At 45.0% G+C, this 22829-nt stretch overlaps 1 protein-coding gene across 1 annotated transcript in view; it reads left to right on the plus strand.

The window, feature by feature from the left end:
- Positions 1–2253: 2253 nt before the first annotated feature.
- LOC126455753 (roundabout homolog 3-like) overlaps positions 2254–22829 on the plus strand; it is a 70260-nt gene continuing 49684 nt past the window's right edge. The window contains 4 exon segments of the mRNA XM_050091518.1: positions 2254–2260; positions 4704–5123; positions 12740–13072; positions 20148–20270. Coding sequence (XP_049947475.1) covers positions 2254–2260; positions 4704–5123; positions 12740–13072; positions 20148–20270 — 883 coding nt within the window.

Consider the following 22829-nt stretch of genomic DNA (forward strand, 5'->3'; position numbering starts at 1 on the left):
TGTAGCGAAATACAGGAAGATCTGCAGCGGATAGGCACTTGGTGCAGGGAGTGGCAACTGACCCTTAACATAGACAAATGTAATGTATTGCGAATACATAGAAAGAAGGATCCTTTATTGTATGATTATATGATAGCGGAACAAACACTGGTAGCAGTTACTTCAGTAAAATATCTGGGAGTATGCGTACGGAACGATTTGAAGTGGAATGATCATATAAAACTAATTGTTGGTAAGGCGGGTACCAGGTTGAGATTCATTGGGAGAGTCCTTAAAAAATGTAGTCCATCAACAAAGGAGGTGGCTTACAAAACACTCGTTCGACCTATACTTGAGTATTGCTCATCAGTGTGGGATCCGTACCAGGTCGGGTTGACGGAGGAGATAGAGAAGATCCAAAGAAGAGCGGCGCGTTTCGTCACTGGGTTATTTGGTAACCGTGATAGCGTTACGGAGATGTTTAATAAACTCAAGTGGCAGACTCTGCAAGAGAGGCGCTCTGCATCGCGGTGTAGCTTGCTCGCCAGGTTTCGAGAGGGTGCGTTTCTGGATGAGGTATCGAATATATTGCTTCCCCCTACTTATACTTCCCGAGGAGATCACGAATGTAAAATTAGAGAGATTAGAGCGCGCACGGAGGCTTTCAGACAGTCGTTCTTCCCGCGAACCATACGCGACTGGAACAGGAAAGGGAGGCAATGACAGTGGCACGTAAAGTGCCCTCCGCCACACGCCGTTGGGTGGCTTGCGGAGTATCAATGTTGATGTAGATGTATATCCTGGTGCCACTGAGCACAGTTCTTTTAGGTTTTGCATGTTTTTTTTTTCGGCCGTGTAAAATGTAGAACACACTTGTATGAATTAGCCACGTGGTCAAAAAAGACACATTTGGTAGCGAATGTAAAAAAAAAAAAAAGTTATCAAAATACATATAAAGGCTGATATAAAATCTGGTGTACATGTAAATAACGCAGTAGGGAATAAAACAGATACCACTCAACGAGGTCATAATAAAGAAAAAAAAAGAATGCGTGACAAAAAGCGAATTTCACTTACGTTGTCAATAAACGTATGCAGACTCAGACCAAGAGTTAAAACTATAATGTACAAATAAATAACCCAGACAAGAATAAAATAGTTACCACTCAACAAGTTGATAACAAGGCATAAAACAAAACATTGGATAACCAAGCACCAAGACAAAAAAAAGATGAAATCTCTTTTATAAAGTGCACGACAACATGATAATGAAGTACCCCAAGGACAACACATGAATATGTGGCAGGTAGTTAAAATAAAGATACATAATGAACAAAAGTGCCATCATCAAAACTACTAAACTATACCGGAGGTTACAATAGACTGAAGGACCTGGACATGACTATATCATTATAGTACTCAAAATAATTACTTGGAATTGGCCTATGTTTGAGTGTGGTTTGTTCCTTTAACCTAAACTCAGGGTATGATTACGCTTGTTCAACATTTCTGTTTCTTTTAAATCCTTAAGGTTGGAGGTGGAGATTGGTAAAGTCTTTACTTACATCGGCGATCAAATGGTCTCAGGTCTTTAAATTATCCTGCGCTGCAGACGTTCTCTAAATCAGGTTTTATGTTTCAAATTTTTATTTTTTATTTTTGTGGGGGTCCACCGCCTGAACGTGCTTTCAGAAAGAAAACATGGTCCAAGTAGGCTGTATTCTTTTCATTATCCATGCAATTGGCCAATTTCAACCATATACTCTTACATACAAGACATGAGTATAATATTTTTAAAAATTATTATAATCTAAAACAAAATTATATAATAAGATACATATCAAAAAATAAAAAGCTCTGTGTTAAATGTCAGCTTATTGTTGTTAACAACACTAATGTTGGCAACTTTAAGTTACCTTCACAGACACATATCTTTGAAGATATCTGTATATTTTTGCGATAAATAAAATCATTTTACACAAAATAGAAAAGTAAGGATGATAGGTTAAAACCCTAGGTTCGTCTCAGATCCACACCTTGCATTTTGTGCGTGTGGTTTGTTTCTCGTATAAAAATCCTCATGTGTCGTATGTTTTTTGCGGAAATTGATGATTTAATGTGGCTATATTAATCAATTAGTTTTTAATTAAATTGTTGCATTTTAATTTCATATGATTATTACTTTCTTTGTTATTTGATACCCTGCATTGTCTGCGCTGAAATAGTGGCTCTGTTGTGTTCTAATCGAAATGATGCAATACAGTATATCACGAGATGTCTGGTATGACGGATCAGTGAAACAAGGTACTCTCCCACTGAATCTAGTGTGTCACTATGAAATGTGTGTCGTCCAGTCTTCAAAGATATGTTAGGGTTATTTGGTGTGTACACAAAACTGAGAAGTGGACATGTATGTGAGATTCAGTCAGAGATAACAACGTTACTACTTGCGTCTGCTGTCAAGTGACTCAGGAAATTATGAAGCGTGAAATCGAAAAATAACTGAACCTAACGTCACTTTAGGTAATGTCCCAAAGATATTCCAGTGTGCAGAAAACAAGTATCGATCTTGCACACGCATATTAATCGACTGAGACGTAAATAATTATACTGAGATGACGATAGTCAGAGGATAGCGATATGCACGTATACAAATGGCTGTAGTATCGCGTACACAAGAAATAAAAGGGCAGTGCAATGGCAAAGGTGTCATTTGTACTCAGACGATTCATGTGAACAGGCTTACGGCGTGATTATGGCTACACGATGACAATTAGCAGACTCTGAACGCGGAATGGTAGTTGGAGCTAGACACATAGGACGTTCCATTTCGTATATTGTTAGAGAATTCAATATTCCGACATCCACAGTGTCAAGAACGTGCCGAAAATACCAAATTTCAGGCATTAACTCTCACTGCTGACGTCGCAGTAGCTTTCAGTTAATGGGGTTCAAATGGCTCTAAGCACTATGGGACTTAACATCTGAGCTCATTAGTACCCTAGACTTAGAACTACTTAAACCTAACTAACCTAAGGACATTACACACATCTATGCCCGAGGCAGGATTCGAACCTGCGACCGTAGCAGCAGCGCGGTTCTGGACTGAAGCGCTTAGAACCGCTCTGCCACAGAGGCCGTTACTTAATGGGGTTTGCGTGCAGTTGTCAGTGCTATCAGACAATTAACAGTACGTGACACAACCGCAGAAATCAATGTGGGACATACGATGACCATATCGGTTAGGACAGTGCGGAGAAATTTGGCATTAATGGACTACGGCAGCAGACGACTGACGCGAGTGGCTTTGCTAACAACACGACATTGCCTGCAGCGCCTCTCGTGGGCTCTGTTGGACTCTCGACGACTGGAAAACCGTGGGCTGATCAGATGAGTCCAGATTTCAGATGGTAAGAGCTGAGTGTAGATTTTGTGGCGCAGACGCCACGAAGCCAGGGACCGAGATCATCAACAACGCACTGTGGAAGCTGGTGGTGTGTCTATAACCGTGTGGGCTGTGCACATAGAATGGACTAGGTCATCCGGTGCGAGTGAACCGATTATTGACTTCAAATCGTTATGTTCGGCTACTTGGAGAGCATATGCAGCAATTAGAGGAGTTCCAAAACAGCGATAGGTCAAGTCGCCCCGTAGCTGTAAGTGATTGGTTTGAACAATTCGAGCAAATGATTTGGCCACCCATCCAACATTTATGGGACATAAACGAGACATCAATTCGTGCACAAAATGCTGCACCGGCAACACTTTCGCTATTATGGACAGCTGTACAGGCAGCGTAGCTCAGTATTTCTGCAGAAGACTTCGAGCGACTCGTTCGGCCCATACTACGTCGAGTTGCTGTACTACTCCCAGCAAAAGGAGGCCCAGTACGATATTAGGAGTAATCCTATGACTTTTTTTTTGTTTCTTCTTTATTGTCATTTCGGCACCTTTGCACGATAGGTAGGCCGGCAGCGGCCTATCTATGCCGCTCTTCGACCACAGATAACACAGACAGTATATAAAGAGACACAGAAAAACAAAACAATCATGGTGGATAAAAACGGTAGACAGACATATTAAAATACATGTTGCCATTCACAGGCGCACTTGTCCGAATAAAAAACGTTCATCGCTGTACACAAATGGAGGAGACAGAAATTACACACGTGAATCGTGGAGCACAAAGGGGCAGACGCTTAAGCACTAACACGAAGACACACACAAGCACTGGCGACGATCTCCGGGGCACGAAGATTCACTGTTTACGCACAAAGCCGGGGACCTGCCAAAGGGAAGAGGTGCGGGTGTTGATGACATTGCCAGAGGAGATTTGGGGGGGGGGGGGGCAGGGAGAAGGTTGGGGGGAGGGTAGTGGAAGCCCAGAGGGGAGGGGAAGGAGAGAGGAAGAAAGGAGGGAAAGAGGGGAGAGAGGGTGCCCTGGGAGAAAAGCACAGCGGGAGGGAGGATCAAAGTTGATTGGAGGGGTAGATGGAGGGGATGAGGGCATCATCAGGGAGGGGGAGTTGGCGGAAGCCACCTTGGGCAAGGGGATGGAGTGTGCAGAGATGGAGAGCAGGTGGGATATGGGAGTACAGGCGCGGCAGCGGACGGGGGTGGGAAGGGATCCTACGACTGCTGTCCCCTCAGTGTATTTCAGAAGCCGTAAAGACTAAACCCGTAGCAGACGCGAGCGACCAGTGAGTCGAGTCCTCGTGTTGCAGAGAGCGGCCAGCCGCTGCAGTGCGGGAGGCGCGAGCGGCGCCACCGCCAGCACCCCGCCGCCTCCGCCTCCGCGTCGGCCGCGACGCCGCCCCCGGCGCCGCCGCTGCTGCTGCCCGGCCCCGCGGAGCGCGAGCGCGTCGTCGAGCTGCGGCTGCACCAGGAGGCGCTGCTGGAGTGCGCGCCGCCGCCGGGCGCGCCGCTGTGGCGCCACCTGTCGCGGCCCGCCAGCGCCGGGTCGCCGGCCGGCAGCGCCGGAGGCGGCGCCGAGGGCGGGCCGCGCCACGTGACGCTGGCGTCGGGCCAGCTGCGCATCAGCAGCGCCAGGCTGGAGGACGCCGGGCTGTGGCGCTGCGAGCGTCGCGACGCGCGCTCCGGCCGCCTGCTGGCCGCCTCGCCGCCGCTGCGGCTCCACGTCATCGGTGCGTCGCCTCGCGTATCTCGTGTCCTCTGTTGAATGTCCACACATGTCCGATGGCCGATGCGCAGTAACCAGGGGAAGCCGACAGTGTCTGACCCGTTTCCACTGGTCGGCGATGACAGACTCGAGACACACGCCGTGCAATCTCTCACAAACGATTTTACAGAAACTATTTCGTAAAATAATTTCTTTTTTGCATTACTTTTAGCTACATGTGTCAGCTTCATGATGATGCATTCAGCATTTTGTTAAGGGGTGTAGGATAGGGTGACCAAACGTCCCGGAAAACCGGGATTGTCCCGGTTTTCATCCCTGTGTTCCGGTGTCCCGAAAATTTGCTTCGGGACACTCAAAAGTGCCGGAATTTAGTTTTTAAATATATTTTGTGAAACTTTCTCAAATTTTTGGGATTTCGCTATATTAAAGGAAATACAACACAAGAAATTAATATATTTTAGCTTATTTGTCTAAAACCTCCATTGTCCCATACTAGTAATCACAGTATCAGTATTGATACACTCAGGCAATAATTTACTTTGAGCGGTACATTGGCCAACAAGTAGTAAGTTGTATTATTGTAACAGACCTATGAAACCGTCCGATTGTCGCGCCACTTACTCACACACACATTGTCAGAACAGTGTAGTAGTTGATGTTTTGTTAGACAAACTGCAATGGTTTTTTCTCATATTAGTGGTATTATTGCTGCAGTACTGTGAAACGCAATGCCGAAACGTGCTTGCAAGTTCAGTGACTGTTAGTCCAAGGAATGGAATTTCATTAAGAAAGGTCGTTTTGATTACGAAGCAGAGTGGTCCGTATGTAACTGTTTTATTAGTATGAGTCATGGTGGACGTTCCGACATAGTTGATCACCTCAGGTGATACATTGCACCGAGCTGCAGTAAAACTCTACAAAATTATTTTGTGAAACATCAGTCAAGTGAAGAGACGAAAGTTCGAGCAGCCGAGCTTACACTAGCCTACCACACGGTAAAACATCACCAAACACATAAATCTAGTGATTGTACTAATAAGCTTAACAGCATTATGTTTGATGATTCTCCCATTGCAAAAAAGTTTAGTTCAGCAAGAACTAAAGTGTCAGCCTTAGTGAAAGGAATTATTGCTCCCCAGAGTGTAAAGGAAAGACTTGAATACATCAAAAAGTCTTCTTTCTATGGCATATCCACTGATGCCAGCAATCATAAGGCCACTAAAATATTTCCGTTTTTTGTTCAGTTTTTCGATATTAATCAGGGAATTCAGACCAAACTTTTGAAGGTGAGTTCGCTACCTAATGAAACATCTGACGAAATTTCAAGATTTTGTATGTTTGATGTAGGTTTGTATGCTTGATCTTGAGAAAAATAAATGTGTGGCATTTTGTGGAGACAGCACCAACACAAACTTTGGTGGTTTAAAAAGAAAAGGCAAATGCAACGTATTTACCAAATTAAAGGCAACATTGCATGAAAACATTGAAGGCATAGGGTGCCCTGCACATGTTTTACACAATAGCGTGCAGACATCTGCTGACAGTTTAAGCTGTGATGTTGAAACTATCGTCATGAATGTACACTCACACTTTTACATATATACTGTTAGAACAGAGAGGCTTAAGGAGTTGTGTGATTATGTGGGAACTAAATACGAATGAAGGTAATGTGTCACTCGAAAACTCGCTGGTCATCACTGTTTCCAGCAGTTGAAAGAGTAATCCGCCTGTTTGAACCGTTAAAAGATTTTTTCCTAAATGAAGACAAAGCCCCCAAAATATTGGTTCAGTTTTTCAGTAACCCTTTAAATGAAGCCTGCTTATGGTTCATTCACAGTCAGCTTAGCACTTTGCAGCATGGGATAAAGGAAATTGAGGGAAGCACGAAAAGTGTAATAGAGTAAATGATGTTTTGAAAAATACTCTGGAAACTGTTACTAAGAGGAGAGAACAGCAGTTCATTTCTTTTAATGTTAAATCTGTCCTTAAAAGAGCAGAAGTATCCGAAGCAGCGGAAAGGACTTTTTGAGAAGAAGTTAACAAGTTTTATGACACTTGTGTAGAATATCTTAGCAAGTGGAGCGCCTCATATTTACCCTCATCGCCGGTGTTTGATTGGATGTTACTGAAGAGAGTGCCAAAATGGGAAAGTGTTGAACAGACAGTTTCTTATTTGAAGAGTAAAGAGATTGAAATCGATGATTCCATTCTCTTTGATCAGTTCGCCATAATGATAAATTTTGTTGAAGAAAGTCTTCACAAGTGGAATGATGAAAAAAAAACACCATTGGAATGTCATGAGAAGTGGGTGAGTTTTTTTAAAAGCTGTGACTGTCTTCAGCATTACTCTGAGTTGGTAATAATTGCAAGGTATTTGTTTGCAATCCCAGCCCATAATGCCAATGTGGAAAGAATATTTTCGTTCATGAATATCCAGTGGACTGATGAAAGAAACAGAATGGAGGTGGACTCTCTTCAAGCAATCCTGCAGATCCTGTACAACTACAAAATGGATTGTGCCGAGTTTTATCATTGTGTCTCACAGAACAAAGACATGATCAAGAAGGCTAGAGGCAGCGAAAAATACCCTTTTCTCCAAGGACAGTCAATTCCATCTACAAGTGCTCAGTAATATTAAAGCTCATGTTAATATTAATTGATTAAAAGTTGAATGGCTGTAAAATTTTGTAAAATCGTAATACATTTCTTTATTGCTGTATACGTTTATTAAATGTCATTAATTACACAGATAATCTAGATTACATCAGTCTTTTGTATCCTCTTAGTAGTTATAATAATCGGGTTAACAAAATGTATTACAAAACATTAATATTTAAATTAAGAAACCTGGGTACATGTGGAATGAGGTGTCCATTGGCACCCGGGTGAATGCGTCCCGGTTTTCACCGAAAATAATTTGGTCACCCTAGTGTAGGACGTCAAATGGAGCGACTTGGAGCAGGAGGGACACCACAGGACATTTTAATTTCCACTGTCTGTACTTTTACAAATAAATTCATAAAACTTTCTCATCATCATCATCATCAGGAAGGAAGTGTACATGCCGGGCTGAGGATCAGATATGCGAGAGAAGCGCGGAGGTCCCCAATACTTTGTTGCACATGACGCAGGTGTGGGGTTGTCAGGTGAGACCGCAGTCCAGTGTCATCCCTAGGTACTTACCCTTTGTTGACCACGGGATGGGGCCTTCCGAGATAGCGACTGGAGGCAGTGCATCGTAACACTGGTCGGTCTGCGCTGCAGTGCATTACTTGTAGGCATTACATTTTGGGATTACAGAGCCACCAGTAAGTAGCTTTTCGAACTGTTTCGAAACATCCATGTAAGTTCTGTATAAAACTCTTACAGGTTCCACAATAAACGTACAATTTGCTGCACTCCTTTATCGATCTTAGTTTTCAGTTTATTTAATTTTGGAACCAAGACTTCCTTTGGATTGGCACCCTGTAGTTCTCTTACATAATAAAATAAAAAAGATGGAGCCAATAGTTTCCGACAAATTCATGTAGTTTCACAGTGTGGGGCTCTCAAAAATCGAGCATTGCATGTAGGAGTTTTGTGACATCCTACAATACTCATCAAATTCTCACCTCTCCTATTCATGTGGAACACCTCCAAACAATCTTCACCATCTGCAAACTCGACTCCAATTACTCTGTCATTTCCCCTCTACATGCCAGCACTCCTACGCTGCCATGCCTTTACTAATACATCCCACAAACCCTCCACATACACATCCTCCACATGGTCTCTCCAATCCTCTGCCCCTCCTAGGTCACGAATTCCTACCAGCTGTAAGCCCATCCTACCCAACACACCTTCTCAAGACTTCCTCTCCCTCCCCTCGCCACATTTCCTTACCCCCTTTTTCCCCCATCTGCCTTTCTTTCCCCAACCCCTTTTCCCAACAACTACGAGTATAAGTGCAATTTCCCACTCTATTCCACCCCATCTTCTGCCTCAATAGCCACTACTCCCCATCGCTGCTCTGCACCAGTCCTCCATCCTTATACCACCACATCCCTACCGTCCATAATATAGCACTCCGTCTTCAGGCCACGAGTGGCCTACTGGGACCATCCGACCGCCGTGTCATCCTCAGAGGAGGATGCGGATAGTTGGAGCGTAGGGTCAGCACACTGCTCTCCCAGTCAGTATGATGGTATTCTTGACCGAACCTGCTACTGCTCGGTTGAGTAGCTCCTCAATTGGCTGAGTACACCCCGAAAAATGGCAACAGTGCATGGCAGCTAGATGGTCACCCATGCAAGTGCCGGTCACGCCCAACAGCGCTTAACTTTGGTGATCTAACGAGAACCGGTGTATCCACTGCGGCAAGGCCGTTGCCACCGTCCATAATGGGCAACCTTTTCCCCTTCACCTGCTGACTCCCTCTTCCATGACAGGTTTCTCCAGTTTCTGGTGACAGGAAAGTGCTTCTTTCAAATATCAGCGTTTCAGCAACGTTTTAATTGTTCTGATGGTTCATTTACTGTGTTCCATTTTAACTTTTATTATTACTGTTTGTAACTAGCAGTGCAAGAAGTCATGTGTCATATATCAAAAATCCCATTTCTTTTCACTTTTAAAAAATTTTAAGTCAACTCTAAACATGTCCACTATGTGTTTCCCTTTTTTTTTTTTTAATTTTGTATTGTCAATTGCCTGAAAAGTGGGTTGCCTCTACTGCTTACAGCCCACCCTCCCCCACACGGGGAGCAGGGGTGTGAAATAACAATAAATACTGGGTGGTCCACTGATAGTGGTTCAAATGCCTCTGAGCACTATGGGACTTAAAATCTCAGGTCATCAGTCTCCTAGAACTTAGAACTACTTAAACCTAACTAACCTAAGGACATCACACACATCCATGCCCGAGGCAGGATTCGAACCTGCGACCGTAGCGGTCGCGCGGTTCCAGACTCAAGCGCCTAGAACCGCTCGGCCACCAAGGCCGGCGGTCCATTGATAGTGACTGGGCCAAATATCTCACGAAATAAGAATCAAATGAAAAAACTACAAAGAACGAAACTCGTCTAACTTGAAGGGGGAAACAGATGGCGCTATGGTTGGCCCGCTAGATGGCGCTGCCATAGGTCAAACGGATATCAACTGCGTTTTTTAAAAATAGGAACGCCCATTTTTTATTACATATTCGTGTAGTAAGTAAGGAAATATGAATGTATTAGATGGACCACTTTTTTCGCTTTGTGATAGATGGCGCTGTAATAGTCACAAACGTATAAGTACGTGGTATCACGTAACATTCCACCAGTGCGGTCGGTATTTGCTTCGCGATACATTACCCGTGTTAAAATGGACCATTTACCAATTGCGGAAAACGTCGATATTGTGTTGATGTATGACTATTGTTATCAAAATGCCCAACGGGCGTGTGCTACGTATGCTTCTCGGTATCCTGGACGACATCATCTAAGTGTCTGGACCGTTCGCCGGATAGTTACGTTATTTAAGGAAACAGGAAGTGTTCAGCCACATGTGAAACGTCAACCACGACCTGCAACAAATGATGATGCCTAAGTAGGTGTTTCAGGTACAGTCGCGGCTAATCCGCACATCAGTAGCAGACAAACTGCGCGAGAATCGGGAATCTCAAAAACGTCGGTGTTGAGAATGCTACATCAACATCGATTGCACCCGTACCATATTTTTTTGCACCAGGAATTGCATGGCGACGACTTTGAACGTCGTGTACAGTTCTGCCACTAGGCACAAGAGAAATTACGGGACGATGTCACGCGTTCAGTTTAGCGACGAAGCGTCATTCACCAACAGCGGTAACGTAAACCGGCATAATATGCACTATTGGGCAACGGAAAATCCACGATGGCTGCGACAAGTACATCAGCGACCTTGACGGGTTAATGTATGGTGCGGCACTGTGGGAGGAAGGATAATTGGCCCCCATTTTATCGATGGCAATCTAAATGGTGCAATGTATGCTGATTTCCTACGTATGCTCTACCGATGTTACTACAAGATGTTTCACTGCATGACAGAATGGCGATGTACTTCCAACATAATGGATGTGCGGCACACAGCTCGCGTGCGGTTGACGCGGTACTGAATAGCGTATTTCATGACAGTTGGATTGGTCGTCGAAGCAGAATACCATGGCCCGCACGTTCACCGGATCTGACGTCCCCGGATTTCTTTCTGTGGGGAAAGTTGAAGGATATTTGCTATCGACAACGCCTTACAACATGCGTCAGCGCATTTTCAATGCATGTGCGAACATTACGGAAGGCGAACTACTCGCTGTTGAGATGAATGTCGTTACAAGTATTGCCAAATGCATTGAAGTTGACGGACATCATTTTGAGCATTTATTGCATTAATGTGGTATTTACAGGTAATCACGATTAACAGCATGCTTTCTCAGAATTGATAAGTTCACGAAGGTACATGTATCACATTGGAACAACCGAAATAAAATGTTCAAACGTACGTGCGTTCTGTATTTTAACTGAAAAAAACCTACCTGTTACCAACTGTTCGTCTAAAATTGTGAGCCATATGTTTGTGACTATTATAACGCCATCTATCACAAAGCGAAAAAAGTGGTCCAACTAAAACATTCATATTCGTAAAATGTATAAAAAAGTTTATTTTTTCCTGAGGAATCAAATCTATAATAGTACAAACAGCTGACAACCTACAACATAGTGCCAAATAATTATTTTAATAATACCTGTGTACTAATAATACTATATCATATTATCTTCTGTGGAACAAGAAAATCGATTATATTTAGAAGTAGAACATCTGTATGAACGAGAATCTTTGGCATGTTTACGTTCTGCTACTACAATGTGCGAAAAAGTGTGTGACTATGTATATATCCCAGTATGTACTGCAAAATTAAAGATGTATATTGTGTATACCAACTGCACAACAGAAGCAGACGTCATGCAATCTTAAACTGTTAGTTATTTTCATATTACTAACGCTATTAAACTTATATCTACAATATACCATGTTGTAACAGAAACATGTAATATCAACAGGCAAACAACTAAAAAAACCTGATGCAGATCACTAAAAAGCACCTGAAGATGAGCCTCCAGGGCTCGAAATGCACAGTGCAGTAAATAAACGCAACTTGTGACTGAAGGCGGTTTGTTCTTCGTTTTACGAAAGTAAAACAGTCGCGGACGAAACACTGAAAAACAATGGATAAAATTAAGTAAAACATTCATATTTCTTTACGTACTACACGAATATGTAATAGAAATGGGGTTTCCTTTTTAAAAATTCGCAGTTGATATCCGTTTGACCTATGGCAGCGCCATCTAGCGGGCCAACAATAGCGCCATCTGGTTTCCCCCCTGAAGCTAGACAAGTTTCGTTCATTGTAGTTTGTTTCGTGAGATATTTGACCCGGTCAGGATCAATGGACCACCCTGTATAGGAAGGAAAAACGACTTCAGGGCGGATGAGCTGTAGTTGTGAAATTCTCGCCTTCTTATTTACCTTACATTTTGCAGCTGTAAACTCCGAGTATCAAGTAAACTGTATAACTTAACGAATAAGAGAATACGGGAGTGTGACGGCGGGGTATTGCGATGTGAACGGCAGAGCCGCCGCACGGCGTCTTCCTGGAGGTGGACTGACGGCGCCTGGACCCGGGCAACCAGTTCCTGCCCGTGTGGGAGGGCGCCGCGCTCTCGGTGTGGTGCGTGGCGGAGGGTGGAGTGCCGGCGCCGTCGCTGACGTGGCAGGTGGCGCGCGCCGACGGCTCGCCCGCCGAGAGCGTGCCGGGCCACCAGCCGGGCGGCCGGGCGTCGCGGCGCTCCGAGCTGCGCCTGCAGTCGCTGCGGCGCGCGCACCACGGCGCCACCGTCGCCTGCCGCGCCCACCACCCCGCGCTGCAGCGGCCGCTCTCCGTCCAGCTGCTGCTCGACGTCCAGTGTACGTAGACCGCCGGTGCTGCCGGTGCTGCTCCCAGCCATATTTCTCAGTCTCTCTCTCTCTTCAACAGGACGACTGACACTTGTTCAGTCCATTTCCGGTATTCGCTACTAAAGTTAACGTACTGCAATGATGGTGATTTTTTGGAGATGCAAATTAAGTACCTAGTTGCTCGAACAGTCCACGAGTATGCTGCCGGTTCATAGCGTCCAGTGGGCACAATATTTCGGCGATCAGACATGTTGCCATCGTCAGGTGCGCTGGCGAACTGAGCTCCTGAGGGCGGGCGGCCGATTTAAATCCCCTCTCCCACTCGGGCCGTGATGGCATTGACGCGTATAAAGCGCGAATGGTGCTCTGTGGTACAGCCATCCATGCTGCACTCACCTGGTTGCGAAGTTCGTCTGTGGTGGTTGGCATCGAGTCACGACGCTGTTTCACCATATCCCACACATTTTCGACTGGCGACAAGTCTCGTGATCTGGCAGACCAGGGCAGACGGCTGAAATCCTGTGACACCAAGAAGGCAGGCACGTGTTCGTGCAGCAACATGTGGTCGTGCATTGTCTTGCTGAAAAATAGCGTCTGGAGTGTTGTGCAGAAAGGGTATGACTACGGGTCGCAGGATGTCATTCACGTAGGCGACACTGGTCACAGTGCCCTGGACACACAACAACTGTGATTTATGGCTGTAGCCAATTGCAACCCACACCGTGCCTTGAGTTGGCGCTGTATGTCTTGTGCGAATGCAGTCACTATCATGCCGCTCCCCCCGTCTGCGGCGAACCCTCATTTTTAAACAAACAGAACCTATATTCATCCGAAAACACTCTACGATGTCATTCCTGTTCCCAGTGATGTCGCTCCACGTCTAGCATGTTTCTGTACATTCGCCAAAGGAGAAGTGGACGACGCGCGCGTAACCCATGTCATAATAAACGTACGATGTGTTCCACTGTTGCGCCTGAGCCGAGGACGACGCAGATCTGTCCTGCAATACCATTCGGATGAGATGTCGACCTTCTCCGGGGGAAGGTGGGGTGTCTGGGTTGTGCGACCTGACCCATCTCATCACGTTCTACGGCCTTCCGTGGACCATTTACACACACCCGTCGCACTGCCGAAACGCTTCATCCCGTACGAGCAGGAATTCCCCGAATGGATGCATCATATTCTCTAATGTCAATAACGCGCCTTCTTTCAAACTCATTGATTTGACGGTACGGTAGCGCCTAGTCTGCGAGGCATCCTGCACGTCTGCTCGCTCATCGATTACCTTCTGTTTATAGCGACAACGATAGCCGCAGGCACATTTTACTGGTAGGTGGTGCCGCGCCACGATTTCAGTGTTGACCTTGAAACCGCGTACCAACATGGTTCAAATGCTAATCACTTCTGCAGAACATATTGATGTACAGGTCCTGTGAATATGAACGTCTTTTCTCTAATCGTTCAAGGTCTTCTGTTCTTTTCTGAATGTGAGCGCACCGCTTGGTACTCAGCTAATAAATGCTACTAAGAGGGGACATACACTACTGGCTATTAAAATTGATACACCACGAAGATGACGTGCTATAGACGCGAAATTTAACTTACAGGAAGAAGATGCTGTGATATGCAAATAATTCGCTTTTCAGAGCATTCACACAAGGTTGGCGCTTGGCGACACCTACAACGTGCTGACATCAGGAAAGTTTCCAACCGATTTCTCATACACAAACGGCACTTGACCGGCGTTGCCTGGTGAAACGTTGTTGTGATGCCTTGTGTAAGGAGGAGAAATGCGTACCATCACGTTTCCGACTTTGATAAAGGTCGGATTGTAGACTATCGCGATTGCGGTTTATCGTATCGCGACATTGCTGCTCGCGTTGGTCGAGATCCAACGACTGTTAGCAGAATATGGAATCGGTGGGTTCAGGAGCGTAATACGGAACGCCGTGCTGGATCCAAACGGCTTCGTACCACTAGCAGTCGAGATGACAGGTAGCTTATCCGCATGGTTGTAACGGATCGTGCAGTCACGTCTCTATCCCTGAGTCAACAGATGGGGACGTTTGCAAGACAACAACCATCTGCACGAACAGTTCGACGACGTTTGCAGCAGCTTGGACCATCAGCTCGGAGACCATGGCTGCGGTTACCGTTGACGCTGCGTCACAGACAGGCGCGCCTGCGATGGTGTACTCAACGACGAACCTGGGTGCACGAATGGCAAAACGACAGTTTTTCGGATGAATTCAGGTTCTGTTTACAGCATCAGAACGGTCGCATCCGTGTCTGACAACATCGCGGTGAACGCACATTGGACGAGTGTATTCGTCAGCGCCATACTGGCGTATCACCTGACGTGATGGTATGGGGTGCCATTGGTTACACGTCTCGGTCTCCTCTTGTTCTCATTGACGGCACTTTGAACAGTGGAAGTTACATTTCAGATGTGTTACGACCCGTGGCTCTACCCTTCATTCGATCCCTGCGAAACCCTACATTTCAGCACGATAATGCACGACCGCATATTGCAGGTCCTGTACGGGCCTTTCTGGATACAGAAAATGTTCGACTACTGTCCTGGCCAGCACATTCGCCAGATCTCTGATCAATTGAAAACGTCTGGTGAATGGTGGCCGAGCAACTGGCTCGTCACAATACGCCAGTCACTACTCTTGATGAACTGTGGTATCATGCTGAAGCTGCATGGGCAGCTGTACCTGTACGCGCCATCCAAGCTCTGTTTCACTCAATGCCCAGGCGAATCTAGGCCGTTATTACGGCCAGAGTTGGTTGTTCTGGGTACTGATTTCTCAGGATCTATGCACCCAAATTGCGTGAAAACGCAATCACATGTCAGTTCTAGTATGATACATTTGTCCAATGAATACCCGTTTATCATTTGCATTTCTTCTTGGTGTAGCAATTGCTACACTAATTTTAATGGCCAGTAGTGTACAAGCAATTAAAGGAATCAGTGAATATTAATGGCCAAAACTAGATTAAATGCGACACAGCCTTGTAGCACTGTGGAATGAAATCAACCAACAGTTCTCGGTTACTCGCCAGTATGCCATTTTTCTCTAGGAACAGTTAATAGCGAAACAAACACTATGAGTGATCGTCCAGTCCATAGAGAGTTGTATTCAGAGAAATGTGGGGACCTGTTGGAGACAAGTATCAAGAGAATTTGTCACGAGAAGGGTTGGAGTCGGACGCAAACAGCGGCTACCACTGATGATTGAGTTGCAGGCAGGGCGACAAGGTTGAGACACATCACATGAATAACTCAACCACTTTTAGTGATACAATCTGTCAAACAAAATCTGCTTAGCTACAAAGGCGATATAGCACGATGTTCATATTTTTTTCTTAGATTGAAGGATAGAGGCGACTGGTAGCCAGCTTTGTTATTTTACTCGTAAATGCGTTTGTAAACGCGTACAATTTAATATCTTCCGTTACGTCTGGTTATCTATGAGCGTCCGTTAATCATGGAGTGTCTTCAGTAAAAAACTTAAACACAATGTAGCTGATTTAGTGTATAGATTGCATCAAATGTAAAGAACATGCCACTCATTGCAGGGTTCGTGTGTTTATCTGTTGTATGAACACCATTAGCCTTTGGTTTTGCTATCGCAGCGAGCAGGTGACGTCTTCATAAAGTTATCGGATCTTCATAATGTTCTGCACAAAAGCTAAAAAAGAAACTTGATATTGTTTCTATTTACGGCGAACGTTGTCAAAATATCAGAGTAGCAGTGTGACTGCATGCTGGGAGGTATCGCGATTGTGCGACGCCTTTGTGATTCATCTTTGCAAATTAATACATGCATTTCACGAAACGGGAAACGTCAAAAGCGAAAACACGTAAATGGCTCAAATTAGCAACCGATGAGCGACACGCAGTTGACGTCTTAGCAGCTATAGCACACAATCCACGTGTTACAACAAGACAGCTCAAACACGAGGGTGGAATTAGTAAACGAAGCATTCTTCGAATATTATATTCCAACGAACTTCACCCATATCACGTATCTATATAAAAAGCCCCATAGCGATGACTTTCGACGAAGAGCACTGTTCTGCGAAGGGGGGCCATGGAAAATACAAACAGATGAAGACGTTATTTGCAAACAGAGCATCATACGTAAACCATGGGCTGGACAAGCTTCGCAACATACACTAGTGGTCCTCTGAGACCCCACAGTGCCTGATAGAAGAGGACAAACCAGGACCTTGGTCGGTCAACGTGTGGTGCGGTCTATTAAATAGTCGATTTATTGACCCCATCTTATTTTATAGGAACTTAAATAGAGAAATGTTGCAATTTTAAACATGGCTGATTTCAGCAACCGTATTTTAGTTTCAATATAGGAGTATACAGAAAACCGGTTGCAAATAACTGTTTGGTACAATGACCTAGGATTCGACACCCCTACCGATGAAATTTTGAGAAATCGTAAAACTACGTTGCGAGAAAGGAATGGTCAGAATTAAGAGCAGATATGCTCAAGTCAAAAAATAAAAAACATTTTTGAATTTAGCGTATCTGCTCTTAATTTTGACCATTGCTTTCTTGCAAAGTAATTTTACGGTCCCTCAAAATATCATTCTGATGAAGACATCCGTAGAGGTGTCGAAACCTTGTCAGTGTACCAAACAATTATTTGCAACCTGTTGGCTGTATAATCCTATGTTGAAAAGAGTGATAGAGCGATGTATTATCATTTCTTAAAAGAGGCACTGCCACTTTCAGTAGAGGATATTCCACTGGACACGATGGATGTCCTGTAGATTCTGCACCGAGAATTACAGAGGTTCTGGACAACGGATTTGGAGAGCCTCGTATTGGTCGGTCTCACGACATAAACTGGCTTGCACGTTCGCCAGACGTAACGCATGTGAGCTTTTACTTGTGGAGTACACTGAGACAACACGTTTGCAATGAAACTGGAACCACTCACGAAGGCGTGAAGTACCGTAGTAGACGAGCTTGTTCCGCCATTAGCTTGGGTGAAATTCAACGTACACTATGGTCCACATGCAATCGGTTTACAGCATGTATGACTAACTATTAATGGTCACCATTTTGAACACATGCCGTAACAAAGCTACAAGATTCACTCTAAATGAAATGCACACTATTTTTGTAAAAATACAGTTTTCATTCTGAATGTGTGAAAGTTTTACAGTGTGTAGATACATCCTTTCCGCTTGTTTTCAAACTTAGTTCAACTTGTTCCCGTGAGTGGCGCCGTCACAGCATGTCTTCAAGATGGCTGCTACACTTGACGTTCGTCAGAAGCAACGTGCTGTCATAGAATTCCTGTGCTGTGAAAACGAGACACTGGGAAACACCCACAAGAGGTTGAAAAGGTGTATGGAGATGCTGCTGTCGATCGCAGTACAGTTAGTCGGTGGGGAAGAAGGTTACGTGATGAAAGCGAGCACGGCAATATTGAGGATTGTCCTCGCAGCGGCAGGCCTCGTACTGCACACACTCCAGACAATGTGCAGAGAGTTAACGAACTGGTGACTGCTGACAGACGCATCACACTGAACTAACTGTCACGCTACGTTGGGATAGGGGAAGGAAGTGTTTGCAGAACACTGGAAGTGTTGGCGTTAAAAAAGGTTTGTGCCGGGTGGGTTCCAAGGATGTTGACAGTGGCTCACAAAGAAACAAGAGAAACGGTATGCAGCGAACTTTTGGAGTAGTACTAGAATGGTGGAGACGAATTTCTTGGAAGAATTGTGACAAGTGATGAAACATGGCTCCATCATTTTACACCAGAGACGAAGAGGCAATCAATGGAGTGGCGTCATGCAAATTCACCCAAGAAAAAAAAATCAAAACCGCACCTTCTGCTGGAAAAGTTATGGCTATGGTGTTTTTCGATTCCGAAGGACTTTTGCTTGTGGACATCATGCCAAGTGGAACGACCATAAATTCTGATGCATATGTGACTACACTAAAGAAACTTCAAGATCGACTGAGTCGTGTTCGATCATATCGGCAAAAGCAGGATGTTTTGCTGTTGCACGACAATGCACGGCCACATGTCAGTCAAAAAACCATGGAAGCGATCACAAAACTCGGATGGACAACACTGAAACACCCGCCTTACAGTCCTGACCTGGCTCCACGTGACTATCATCTCTTTGGGAAACAAAGATTCTCTTCGTGGGACAAGGTTTGAAGATGATGACTCCCTTGCGCACGCTGCCAAACACTGGCTCCAACAGGCTGGTCCAGAATTTTACCATACGGGTATACAGCCGCTGGTTCCAAGATGGCGTATAGCAGTTGAGAGAGATTGAAATTATGTGGAGAAATGAAAATATTGTTCCTAAAGGAAGTATCTACACTCTGTAAAACTTTCCAACATGTAGAATAAAAGATGGATTTTTAAAAAAATAATGTACATTTCTCTTGTAGTGACCCTCGTATCTGACGTCATTAAATTACTTATCATACAGTTCACCCTAGTCTCACAGTACGCGTTTGCAAATGTACTTGCAAAAGGTCAACAGCTGAGTGCTCTACAACCTAACGCAGCGTGCACGTCTTCAAAGTACTATTAAAAGGCAAGTAATGTAGCACGCCAATCCTTTTAAAACAACAAAGTTGAATTTCATATATCCTGTATCCTGAACACCACACTTCAAGGTAAGCAGCTTTTACTTGAAATATTTTCTTCTATTACTAATTGTGGGTAAGTTATTCAGTTGGCCTTTCTTAGGTGCTTCACGCTGTATGTCAATGAAAGTGGTATGTGTGGGGTAACAGATTGAATGTATTTCTTTTCTATTTTCCACTTACAATATAAAATTAAATGCAGCTCTGTTAGTTTCATTCAGATTCGTATTTCAGTGCCTCTGGAGCTTTCAATGAGAGGGGCTCACAATTTCTGTTTTCGAGTTGGAGTTGTCCTCCTCGACAATCAGTTGCATAGTCTAGAGAGGGCTCAGTTCGACTCTCAGTTTAAAGTTATTCAGGCTGTTCAGCGTAGAATTACTCATTGTTAACGTTTACACATGAATGGAGATACATGTTGCCACGGTACTCGTCTGCTTACAGATACTCCGTCCTTCATGATCAGCCGCTACCCTGGCTTCGGCTTCCCAATTGAGGAAGGGATGCCGGTCTCCCTGAGGTGCGAAGTCGAGGCCAACCCTCCGTCCAGGCCCGTCTGGGTCAAAGGTCAGTACAGCAGACCGGCAGTGTCCCAGCCGCCGCGCGTTGCAGGCCGGGAGGCGTCAGCTGGAGTTGGTGTCCTGGTCCCGCCGCAGCTGCGAAGCATCGCCGCTGCTGAACACGAGCTTTTGTTTACATATGGGCTACGAGAGGTAGTGTGGCTCCACTTCTCTCAAAGGTATACACTGAGTTGACAAAAGTCATGCTATAGCGATATGAATGTATTACTGACAAAGGTAGTATCGCGTACACATAAAATTGCTACACCAAGAAGAAATACAGACGATAAACGGGTATTCGTTGGACAAATATATCATACTAGAACTGATATGTGATTGCATTTTCACGCAATTTGGGTGCATAGATCCTGAGAAATCAGTACCCATAACAAACACCTCTGGCCGTAATAACAGCCTTGACACGCCTGGGTATTGAGTCAAACAGAGCTTGGATGGCGTGTACAGGTACAGCTGCCCATGCAGCTTCAGCATGGTACCACAGTTCATCAAGAGTAGTGACTGGCGTATTGTGACGAGCCAGTTGCTCGGCCACCATTGACCAGACGTTTTCAATTGGTGAGATATCTGGAGAACGTGCTGGCCAGGGCAGCACTCGAACATCTTCTGTATCCAGAAAGGCCCATACAGGACCTGCAACATGCGGTCGTGCATTATCCTGCCGAAATGTAGGGTTCTCAGGGATCGAATGAAGAGCCACGGGTCGTAACACATCTGAAATGTAACGTCCACTGTTCAAAGTGCCGTCAATGCGAACAAGAGGTGACCAAGACGTGTAACCAATGGCACCCCATACCATCACGCCGGGTGATACGCCAGTATGGCGATGAAGAATACACGCTTCCAATGTGCGTTCACCGCGATGTCGCCAAACGCGGATGCGACCATCATGATGCTGTAATCAGAACCTGGATTCATCCGAAAAAATGACGTTTTACCATTCGTGCACCCAGGTTCGTCGTTGAGTACAGCATCGCAGGTGCTCCTGTCTGTGATGAGGCGTCAATGGTAATCGCAGCCATGGTCTCCGAGCTGATGGTCCAAGCTGCTCCAAACGTCGTCGAACTGTTCGTGCAGATGGTTGTTGTCTTGCAAACGTCCCCATCTGTTGACTCAGGGATAGAGACGTGGCTGCACGATCCGTTACAACCATGCGGGTAAGCTGCCTGTCATCTCGACTGCTAGTGATAAGAGGCTGTTGGGATCTAACACGGCGTTCCGTATTACGCTCCTGAACCCACCGATTCCATATTCTGCTAACAGTCATTGGATTTCGGCCAACGCGAGCAGCAATGTTGCGATACGATAAACCGCAATCGCGATAGTCTACAATCCGACCTTTATCAAAGTCGAAAACGTGATGGTACGCATTTCTCCTCCTTACACGAGGCATCACAACAACGTTTCACCAGGCAACGCCGGTCAACTGCTGTTTGTGTATGAAAAATCGGTTGGAAACTTTCCTCATGTCAGCACGTTGTAGGTGTCGCCACCGGCGCCTACCTTGTGTGAATGCTCTGAAAAGCTAATCATTTGCATATCACAGCATCTGCTTCCTGTCGTCTGTAGCACGTCATCTTCGTGGTGTAGCAATTTTAATGGCCAGTAGTGTACGTAAAAGGACAGTGCATTGGCGGAGCTGTCATTTGCACTCAGGCGCATCCCGTAAAAGGGTGTGCGACGTGGTTCTAGCTGCACGGCGAGAATTTACAGACTCTGAACGCGGAAAGCGGAATGGTATTTCAAGCTAGACGCACGGATCATTCAATTTCTAAAATCGCTAGGGAATTCAATATTCCGGTATCCAAATTGCCATGAGTGTGCCTAGAATAGCAGGTTTCACGCAATACCTCTAACCATGGACAACACAGACGCCGACGGCCTTCATTTAACGACCGAGAACAGCAGCGTTTGCGTAGAGTTGTCAGTGCTAACAAACAAGCCACACGCGTGAAGTAACCGCAGAAGTCAATGTGGGGCGTACGAAGAACGTATCCGTTAGGACAGTGCTCAAAATCTGGCGTTAAGGGGAGGTTTAGTATCTTTAGCCCGAAGAAAGAATGCTCTTTGACAACTTTTTTCTCGGGATGTGTTACGGATATCAATGTCAAATTTGGTCAAAATCTTTATTGATATTTCCTCTACAAACTGGAACTTTTCGATTGGAAATGTCGAAGAGAAAAGGCCGAAGTGTCGACGGAAAGAAACAAAATTTCGATGTAGACCTCTACGCGCGGTATGTCACTGATCAGCCGGCTCGCCTGAAATCAAAATTGAGTTGACGTTAGCGAAGTATATATAGCTTCTTTAGGAGTTGTACCTCGCTTAAGTTATTTGGACCATAGGAAACAAAATGGCGGCCATTTGAAAGAAAATAGGGTTTTTTTCATCGATTTTTCGACTTCGTCGGCGAAGTAAAAATATTTGTAGTTGATGGATCGAAATAAAAGCGGTACAGATCCTAAACAATTTAGTTAGCTTCGTCGGCAACAAATAATCATCCCAATCGGTTCAGTAGATTTGAAGTTACCATACTTCGCGATAAAAA

The sequence above is a fragment of the Schistocerca serialis genome, chromosome 2 (genome assembly GCF_023864345.2).
Source record: "Schistocerca serialis cubense isolate TAMUIC-IGC-003099 chromosome 2, iqSchSeri2.2, whole genome shotgun sequence".
Classification (NCBI taxonomy): domain Eukaryota; kingdom Metazoa; phylum Arthropoda; class Insecta; order Orthoptera; family Acrididae; genus Schistocerca; species Schistocerca serialis.